The sequence below is a fragment of the Capsicum annuum genome, chromosome 2 (genome assembly GCF_002878395.1).
Source record: "Capsicum annuum cultivar UCD-10X-F1 chromosome 2, UCD10Xv1.1, whole genome shotgun sequence".
Taxonomy (NCBI): domain Eukaryota; kingdom Viridiplantae; phylum Streptophyta; class Magnoliopsida; order Solanales; family Solanaceae; genus Capsicum; species Capsicum annuum.
The window spans coordinates 123,131,646-123,142,252 of NC_061112.1; the positions used below are offsets into that span (position 1 = coordinate 123,131,646).

At 31.9% G+C, this 10,607-nt stretch overlaps 1 protein-coding gene and 1 long non-coding RNA gene across 2 annotated transcripts in view; both read left to right on the top strand.

The window, feature by feature from the left end:
• LOC107859221 (probable LRR receptor-like serine/threonine-protein kinase At1g53430) overlaps positions 1-4,394 on the top strand; it is a 107,317-nt gene extending 102,923 nt beyond the window's left edge. The window contains 4 exon segments of the mRNA XM_047406802.1: positions 3,152-3,389; positions 3,497-3,647; positions 3,775-3,854; positions 3,856-4,394. Coding sequence (XP_047262758.1) covers positions 3,152-3,389; positions 3,497-3,647; positions 3,775-3,854; positions 3,856-4,108 — 722 coding nt within the window. The 3' untranslated portion in view covers positions 4,109-4,394.
• Positions 1,633-2,532, top strand: LOC107858091. The gene is made up of 3 exons (XR_007052310.1): positions 1,633-2,165; positions 2,284-2,380; positions 2,496-2,532. It is a non-coding gene; the product is annotated as an uncharacterized LOC107858091 (long non-coding RNA).
• Positions 4,395-10,607: the final 6,213 nt, after the last annotated feature.

The following is a 10,607-nucleotide window of genomic DNA, read 5'->3' on the forward strand; positions in this document are numbered from 1 at the left end:
TATATATATATATATATATATATATATAAAAGATATCTTTTGGTATTCCTCCATTTTTATTTATATAAACTCATCTTTGTTTTATTTCATAAGACCCTACCCAAGGTTATCATTTTCAATCCATCTATAGTTAAAGTCGTGAACAACTAATATCGTCGTCATTGTACTGTTTGATTCATACTTTAGTTTTACTCGATCAAGAAGACTCTTGAATTTTGATTTGTTAGGGGAGAAAGAGTCTACAAAAATTCAAAAAAAATTGTACTGATTTTGTAGTTCGTTCTCCATCGTTATTTTAATGATTTAAGTCTTAAGAAAGATGTGTTTGTTCTATTTTTTTCAATTTATTTTTCTGTTGTGTACTTTCCTTTATTTATTGAACTTTTTTAATTTGATATTCTATGAATTTCAAATGTCATAAGTCTGTATTTTTATTTGGGCTCATTTAAAATTTGCTAACTCATTAAAGTTTAAATTCACAGTTGGTTGCTTAAAAAGGATGATTTAAACATCAAAATATGCCTTTCATTTGGTGTTTCTTGTCATTTATAATTCTTACTACATTATATTACTCATTACACTCATGTTTTCATAGAAGTTTAATCACCATAAAGGATCTATAAAAATCTATATAAGGCACAGACATGCATGCAATCGCAAACGCATGTGTCTAGAAACTATACAAGCACAAGTATATATGTCATCATATCAGAAGTTGTCTGACAGATAAAGAGCTGTTTATCAACTGCGGTGGGGAGCAAGTTGATGTAGATGGAAAGACCTACTATGCTGATGTGAACCCCAATGGTGCATCAATGTTTTTTATCAACAAAACAGGTGGTTGGGGTTACAGTAGCATGGGTTTTACCAAGAGTGTTTCTGATGAACCACTACCATTTATTATCAAGGATACCCGTAGGCTTGAACATCAAGTTCTGCTTGGAACAGCCCGTGTAGCCCCCATCTCTCTCAAATACTATGGATTTTGTTTCCTCAAGGGAGTCTACATACTCAAACTACATTTTGTTGAGATGGGCTTAAGAAAAAACAAAGGCTCTCCCCTCGGACCTAGACGAGTTTTTGATGTTGACATCCAGGTACAATATGTATACTTTCTCCCTCCCTCAATGCGTTTCAAAACAGTTGACTTTTACTTACTTCAACATTCATCTTAGTAAAAAAAAAAAAATTTAGAACATCTTATGTAATTAGACTACCTTAAAAAAATATACATTACTCATTCCTAACCAAAGATTGATTATATCAGTTATAGCCAAATCTTTATATAACTACATTAGCATAGCCCTATTAAATAGCTAACAAAAAAAAACCCTAAACATAAAAAATAAAAATAAAACAAATATATATCTCCGCCTATTTAATTAATCTTTCCATATTATTTGGTATTAAGATCTCAATTAATTAAGGAGTATTCCATATTCTTTTAAAAAATTAATTTTCTTTTCTAGTGGCTTTTTTAAATTTCTTTTTATATTAGATTTTTTTTTTCTTCTATTCCTAGTGTTCTTTTTATTTTTAATTATTTGTAAATACATTCTTATTTGTTTTCTTTTAGATTTCAAACATAAATATTACAAATATTATATTAACATATTAGCAATTAAATTATTGTTCTTGACTCCTATGCAAGTGTGTGTGTTTTTGAATATCCAAAAATGAAAAATTTATGGTGTTTAATTACTAAAAAGGGATTAATTACCCGAGGAAAACGAATAGTTTCCATCAAAAGATAGAAAATGACTTGCTTCATTTATGGACGGAAGTCATTTCTTAAATTTTAACTTCATGCTATTTGCTTCAAATAACACTTGGACATTATTATTAATTTTTATTACTCAAAATTGATAGAAATATTAGCAAATTTGAGAGTTTTGTCTAAGTTATTGGAGTGAGTAATATGAAGTCAAACGGTAGAGTATCATTTTTGTAGTTCTTTTTTGAAAAGCTGTCACTGCAGGGGAAGAATGTTCTGAAAAACTTCAATATAGAAGAAGGACAACTGAATGATTATGGGTTTATACTCTCGCAATATAATGTTTTAATAGAATCCCATCTTGAAATTCACTTGTACTGGAGTGGTAATGGCTCCACCGTCTACCCACAGAACTATGGTCCCCTCATTGCAGCTATTTCTGTAGAGCCAGGTATGTTATATATATATATATATATGGTGTATTGTCATTCATTTTCGTCAAGTGTCCTTTCTAAACCAACAATACTTCGATGGTAGTTCCTAAACAACATCTGTCTATTGCGCTTAAGGCTGGGATAGCAGGATCATCACTGGTTTTCCTTACTCTACTTTTGCTTGTACTCTGGAAATTGGGTTATCTCGGCGGCCAAAGATCATCAAAGGAAGGTTAGATGCAATTAATTATATATGGAATTTGGTTGGTATATGATTTCAATAAATTTGCATAACTCTCTAAAAAAGCTGTTTGCTTCTTTTGTGAAATGCTAACACATATCGAAAGAACTAAAAGCAACTGAATTGTTCCCCGGAAGAGTTTACACCTTTCGTCAAATAAAAGATGCCACTCAAAACTTCAATGCTGTGAACAAATTGGGGGAAGGAGGTTTTGGACCTGTTTACAAGGTCAGTTGGATTTTAGCATTCTGATTATTCATCATATCGTTCCCCTGGCCCTGGATTGAGCTGCTGCTTATGCAAGCGTATAGGAGTATTAGGTTCATAAAAAAAATAGTTGCGCCGTGGAGACTATAACTGTGATAATTCATCTAAATCTCTGTCACCTCTACACATGTAACATACAAAGAACCCCTTATCATGTGCACGTTTTCGTTCCAATTCTAAAATATGGGGTTGTCTCTCATCTATACAGGGCTTGCTCCCTGATGGGATTTCAATTGCAGTTAAACAACTATCAGGAAAATCAAAGCAAGGAATACGTGAGTTTGTAAATGAAATCGGCCTAATTTCAGCTCTGCAACATCCAAATCTTGTGAAGTTAATGGGATGTTGTGCAGAAGACAACGAGCTCCTACTTATTTACGAATACATGGAAAATAATTCTCTTGACCATGCATTATTCCATAAGGACAGCAAGACTCATATGTTTTGACAACAAATGCTGAAGTACTTAATAAAATAATGACATTGCATTTGCAGGTTCGGAGGAACTTAAATCGAGACTAAACTGGTTGACGAGGGTGAAAATTATCCTCGGGATAGCCAAACGTTTAACTTATTTGCACGAAGAGTCCAAATTGAAGATTATCCACAGGGACATTAAGCCCACAAACATACTCCTGGACAAGGATTTGAATGCAAAAATAACTGATTTTGGAGATGCAAAGCTTAATGAAGGGGAACATACTCATGTCATCACACGAATTGCTGGAACAACGTAATTTGATAATCCTGCTAATCTCCTCCACCCTGTTACTTTGAAACTTTTGTTACGGGTGTATATTCTCGTTCAATTTGTTCTCTCATATGAGAGTTCTTTTATAGGGGATATATGGCACCAGAATATGCAATGCGGGGCTACTTAACACCAAAAGCAGATGTTTACAGCTTTGGGGTTGTTACACTTGAAATTGTGAGTGGGAGAAACAGTGCTAGTTACAGGCCGAGTGATCAGACAGTTTACCTTCTTGATTTGGTAAAGCCACAAATCAGAAGTTCTGAATTTGATTCATTGATGCACAGGCCTAATAAACAGTTGCCCCGCTGTCATTTTACTTGAATGACTTTGTGAATTTTATCGACATCTACTGGCTTGGTTGCAGGCTTACGTGTTGCATGAGCAGGGTAATTTGATGGATCTAGTTGATCCAAAACTTGGAACAGATTATTCTTGGACAGAAGCATCTAGCAATGATGTGCACTAATCCATCACCAACTCTCAGGCCAACCATGTCTGAGATAGTGAAAGTTATTGAAGGAAAAACTAAAATCAAGACATCTTCAACAGTCCATAGTTCTACAGACGAGATTGCCTTGAATAAGGCCGTGGCTGCACTCTCTCAGCCTTCTCAATCTGAAAGCTATTCTACACCAGGGCCATCAGAAGCTACTCCCTCCTGCTCTAACAGCAATAATAATATTGCCAATGAAATTTGAATCCAACAAACATATCCCACTCCACTTATGAGGGGTCTCTCTCATCAATACAAGGCCTGCTCCCTGATGGGACTTCTATTAAAGACCATCATATTTGTGGCAAAAAATTAAAAATCACCCCAAAATAGGGCATTTCGTGCAAGAACTTATTTTATTTTGTTTTCTCACCCGATGTCCAGTATCTGCATTTGAGCCTGATTAACTCCAGATTCTTGCAAGGAATACTTACAACTCCGCCACAACCCTTGTATTGGTTGTGCAAAAAAACTTGTTATTATTGAAAGGAGCTGTACATAGTTTGTTATCTTCCGTGCGTTCTTCTAAATTTTCACTTATTTTCACTCTTAATCCTTCACTAATTATACAAATAAAATTCTTTACATCCTCCAGGACATTTTGGATAATTCTCAAGGGAAAAGAATACTGAATGAGCTATAAGCCTATATATGGGAATTGATGCAACTTCTATTGTGGTGAGATAGCCAATAGCCAAAAAATGCAACCTTTGAAGTTTCGTTGTGAGTTTTATATACAAGATGAATATAATTTGTTGCATCTATCCAATTTATAACCTTCGCCGTTTTTAAAACAAAAAGTGCAACCTTGAAGGTTCTTTTTGAGTTTTATATACACTTCTATTGTTGTATGCAAGGATGAATATAACTTGTTTTTCTTCGGCCTACCTCCAACTCTGCTCTTAATTCGTGTTACAACCAACCTCTCACACCTCTTTACTGGCGCATCTTGGCACCTCCTTTCACATTCTGAACCTTCTCAATCTTACTTTCATCGGCATCTTTATCTTCTAAAACATATATAATTTTGTTTGAGGATGTTTATCTATTTCATGCTTGCCGCCTATGCTTGGGACCCTAATCCTGCTACTTGTTTTACAAAAATCCACGGAATCGGGTTTTAAAGTGCAAAATCGCAATTGAGTAGTATACATAAAATGATTGAAATACTTTATCAAAGAACATGTGATGTTGAGTGATACAATTGTATAAAATCATAGAAGATACTTCGATTCGATTCATAGTAGCTACTTTTTTTAATATTTTGAAATTTTTGAAAAATCGATCCTGTTTGTTAGTTTTTATCGGTTTAAAAAAACTGTCGGACTGGGTTGGTTGTCTATCGATTTTAACCGACGTTGTCCGTCAGATTGCTAAAAGCAATAAATCTAAATTCGGTAAATGTGAACGCATTGATTTTTCGTCATTTTGTACCAAAAAAGCGATACAATCTGTCAGTTTTGGCTTTCGTTTTTAGGCTTGATGGAAAGATATATACCCCCTAACGTTTTAATACTTAGGGTGTGGCAGGAAAAAAAAAAATAATAACTCAATTGATTTATTTTAAAGTAGATAAGTAAAAAAGAAAAATTTATTTTAGTTTTAGTATAGGAACAAAGTAAAATAAAACAGAGAATCTGTATTAAAACTATTTTAAGATTGAGGGTTGGATTCTAAACCCTATAAAAAATTCTTGAAAATCATGACCTAATTATGGCATGGGTTTCACTTTAAAGTTATACCAAAATAAAGTTCACAATAATATTCTATTAAAGTGATTCTACGCACAATATGAAATCTATTAAACTTGATGTCTTTCTTTAATTACATCACCAATAATTATAATCATTTAAAAAGTTTAATAAGACCAAGATAGAGTCATTTTTATATTAAGTCCAATATAATATAGGATAATTCCAACATGAACATTAAAAAAGAAGGCAAAGAGGATAAGCCTTGTAAGTGTATCTCAAAATGTGAAACACATTGAATGGTAAAATAATCTTGCTGAAGCTAGTAGACAGAAAAGGTATAACATTTTGGAGACACTCTTTTTTAAAGGTGAAATTTTGGGCCAACTTTTTTAAAGGAATAGTGATTAAAGGTTGAAGGGATTTGATTCCCAAAAAAATATGCATGAAAGCTGACAATAATTGAAGGAAGAGGGTTCTATTACTAGTATTTTCTTGTAAATTTGTTTAGCTTTTGGTTACTATTCCTGTATGGCTACTTTTACTTGAGCTTTGCACACCAGGGTATGGTGCAATGATCATGAGGTGATGAGTTTGAAAATTTCTCAAGTTCAAATTTTGTAGAAGGAAAAGTACTAGGTAAGTTTTCTCCTTTATCCAAGCTTTGATGCACAAAATTTTTCAGTTTCTATCTCGATTAAGGCTGTTAAATGGGCCGGGCCGAGTCAATCTGGAACCAACTCATTAAATTTATTCGGGTTGTAGGTCGGTTGGGTCCGGGTTGGGTTAAGTGGACCGGGCCGGGCCGAGTTCAACAGTAAAATTTTTAAAAATAGCCCTAACCCGGCCCATTTAACCCAATCCGATCAAACCCACCTAAACCCGGTCAAATCCGGTCAAAAATAAAAATAAAAAGTTTTTTTCAATAAACACTATATATACCCACCTATATATATTTTAAATATGTTAAACAATATATATACACTATATATATAGTATATACTACATTAGAATTTAAAAAATATATACACATATACACAATTACACATATATACGCATCATTCAATGTATATGTACTACTTTAAAGTTTAAATAAAATATACTACAATATATATATATATATATATATATATATAGTTATATACTAATTTATAAAACATATACACATGTATACATTAAATATACACAGATATATACATATATATACTCACCATTCAATATATATGTACTACTTTAAATAAAACATATACTACAATATATATACAATTTATAAAACATATATACATATATACATTAAATATACACATCTGTAGAAGATATATACACAAATATACAAAACATATGCTACTTAATATAATAAATTAATAATACTTGATAGTAAATTAATAATATATTAGAAGTAAGTTTTTAATTTAAACTAGAAATTTAATTTAAATCAATAAATGAAAAAAATTACAAAATAAGGACTAAGGAGTGAATGAATGTTGAATTTTATTGATTGTGAAATGATCCAAATTTTATAATTTACATGAATGAAAAATTTACAAATTATGCATCATTTTTTCCAACTCATTCTTGTTAATATTAACGGGAACTTGCATAGGATAGTCAAAGCCAACGGGGGGCAAAATCATGCATTGGACTTGATTATGCTGAGTTCTCTCGTGAAGACATAATTTTTTCAAGTTTCTGCTCATCGTTCGGCTCCGGTTCCATTCCTTGGTTTCTTCTTTCCGCTCTAATACAATCTCTGAGGAAAACTAGAACATTCATTACATTGCTTCCCACTGAGTGTCGATTGTCTCCAAGCTGCTGTCATTCCTGACTAAAGGCGCTCTCTGATGCAACAGTTGACATTGGAACATTCAAGATAAGTCCATTTTCTTGACATTTAACTTTAAATTCTCTAATTCTTTTTCTTCGATTATTTCTTTGAATAAAACCAACAACAAAATGAATTTTTTCAATATAAAGGTCAAAAAACTCAAGACCATCTTTTACAATTAAATTATATATATGACATGCACACTTATTATGAAAAATTTTAGGTAACGACAGAGATAGCTTAGATTTTAACTTTGTTATAGCAGTTTTGTTGTTAAAAGCATTATCAAAAGTAATACATAAGATTTTATTTTCGATAGCATAAAATTCGGCAACTTTAACAATAGAATCAACAATAAAATCTCCAATATATTTACGATCTTCATCATATAAAAATGCAAGAATACATTTTTGCATCACGAAATTATTATTCATCCAGTGACAAGTAACGGTTAAATAATCATTTTAATTTACAGCACGACCAAGATCAGAAGTTAGGGACAATCTACATTGAATATTTTTTAACAATGTTGATAAATAAAAACAAGATTGTGAATGAAGTCTAAAAATATCAGACCGACAAGTACTTCTAGGAATACCATTAAACATAGGATTATAAATTGCTTGAATATAATAAAAGCATCAGAAGAAGGAAAACTAAAAGGCAAACAACCCACAGCCACCATTTTAGCTATTTTTTCCGGTCCCTCAATTTATTATACTTCTTCATTATCTGACCGGTTGTTGGGTCCATTCTAGTTTGTGTTGGTCCACCAACATCCCTACCACCTCGTGCAATATTTAATTCTCTTTCGTGAGCATCACCTATATGTCTCATTAACGTACCCCCTTGCTTGCCTCTGTTTTTGTGCTTATATATTTGTTGACAAATATTACATTGAACCTCAGTATTTGATATACGCTCAAAAAATTGTCATACAATACAAGTTATTTTACGAGCTCTTGGGGCACAGGAAGGACGGGGAGGGAGATTAATCGATTCAGATGTAACGTTAGCATTTCCTACTGCGGGTGTCTCACCAATATTTTCATCATCTTCGTCTAAATTAACCGCATCTACTTCATTTTGTTCTTCTATACTGTAATTTTCCTGAGCTTTTACATAATTCATATCGTGAGCACCTACACCTATTTCTTCCTCAAAAGATGTACCAAGCAGTACCGGAGGTGAAGGCACATGAGTATATCTACTACTTGAAGTGCCTTTACCGCTAGTAATTTGCTTTTTACTACCATTACCGCTTCCAGGACAATATTTTTTAACACCTTTAGTAGCGAGGTTTCTTAATTTATCCATAATATAAATTAAACTAAACAAATTCAAAATATACAAATATAATAAAATTAAATATTTAACAATTAATACACTAAATAAAAATTAAACCTAAGAGATGGAACGACAATACCAAATTTTGGAAGTATCCGAAGGTTGCGACTTTAGAAACTTCCACTCGTACTTTGTAATCGCAAAATTTAAAAATTAAAGTGAGCACTTTAGGAAATTAAATATATAGAATATTTGAGAATTGAGATTTGAGAGAATGAAAAATTGTGAGGAAAATGATTTGAAGGTGTAGGATATTTATAGAATTTTTTTTGGGATTAAAAAATATTTTAAATGATTTTTTTATTTTTTTTTAATAAAAGGGCCCAAACTAGCCGTTTGGACCAAAAACGGCTATATAGCCGTTGGGCCAACGGCTAGTTTGGCCCAAATCTCCATTTTTTTTTAAAAAAAAAAGAAAAGAAAAAGACAACCGGATCAGGCCGGTTAATCGGTGGGCCTAGACCGGGCTTGATTGAACGGGCCCAACCAAAAAATTAAATCAGCCCGAGACTCAGTACACTACAGTCTATGAGCTGACCGAGCTAGGTCAAACCAAACCGATTTTATTAAATGGGCCGATTCGGGTCAGATTAGGCCGGATCAATCCGACCCGTTTGACAGATTTAATCTCGATAAGAGGTAATAAATATTCTATAAAATTAATAGAAGTGCATGCAAGTTGAAAGACTATCACGGGACTATCACGGTTCATCTCCATATATTTAACCTAATAATATAATATTCTTTTTCAAATGGTAAGGTTTATTTGTATCACATATTAATTCGTGAAACTCATATTCTTGGAAAAGACTAACATAATTTACTCTATTCGTTTCATTCTAGTTCGTCTTTTCATTTTATAAGGCATTTAAGAAAACATAAATGAAATGGTTAATTTACCGATCTACCCCTCATCTATGTTGATGGATATAAAGTATTTATGAAAAGAATTGCTCACACTAATTTGTTTAAGCGTTCAAAGAATATTAATAGCAGGGGTAAAATGAATTTTTTTTAATTAATTTTGTCTTGATTTAGTCATAGACAAGTAATTTAGAATATATATTTATAGTGAGATAACCATCTAAAACAAAACGAAAAAAAATACAATTTTTCAAAAGCAATACTACTGCCTTCTTCTTTTTTTTTTTTTTTTGATGGAAAAAGCAGTACTACCACTTCAGTCTCTCAGGAAAAAAAAACTTCAGATCCTTCGAATGTATTTGAGTGGTTCCCATTTAATCTATAGTCACTTTTCTTTTTTGAAAAAAATAATAATTAGTAACCAATATTAGGTAATTCAGACAATTTTTTGTCTGCTTCTTCTTGTACCTTCATCTAAATAGTCAAATACTTTTTTTTTAGAAAAGAAATCACTACTCGATAATGGAGGAGTCCACCTTTATGTCAGAAAAGGTACAATAAATAAATAAAAAAAAGTAGATCCATGCTAAATGATCCATCGATCATTATTCTTTTTACAGTCATCAAAAGGTCAAGCCAAGGAAAGTGCCTTATTAATTATTATCAAGTGACTATCTAAAATATTACTAAATAAATTAATAAGATTTATTTAACAAAATAAATGCCTAATAAATATTTTTTTTAAGAAAATTGTCAAGTCAACGTTGATCAAATAAAAATAAAACGAAGTATACTCTTTTAGTCTTTGTAAAGTATCTTGGCGATTAAAGCAACTATCGAGCTTTAAAGAAAAAAGTTGTTTTCAAAAGTAAAAAACACAAAGTATGTATGTCCGTGTGAAGTTAGTGCCAATCAAATCAAAGTTGCTTTTACTTTATTCCTTTTATATGGTTGGTTATTATATATATATTAAAAAA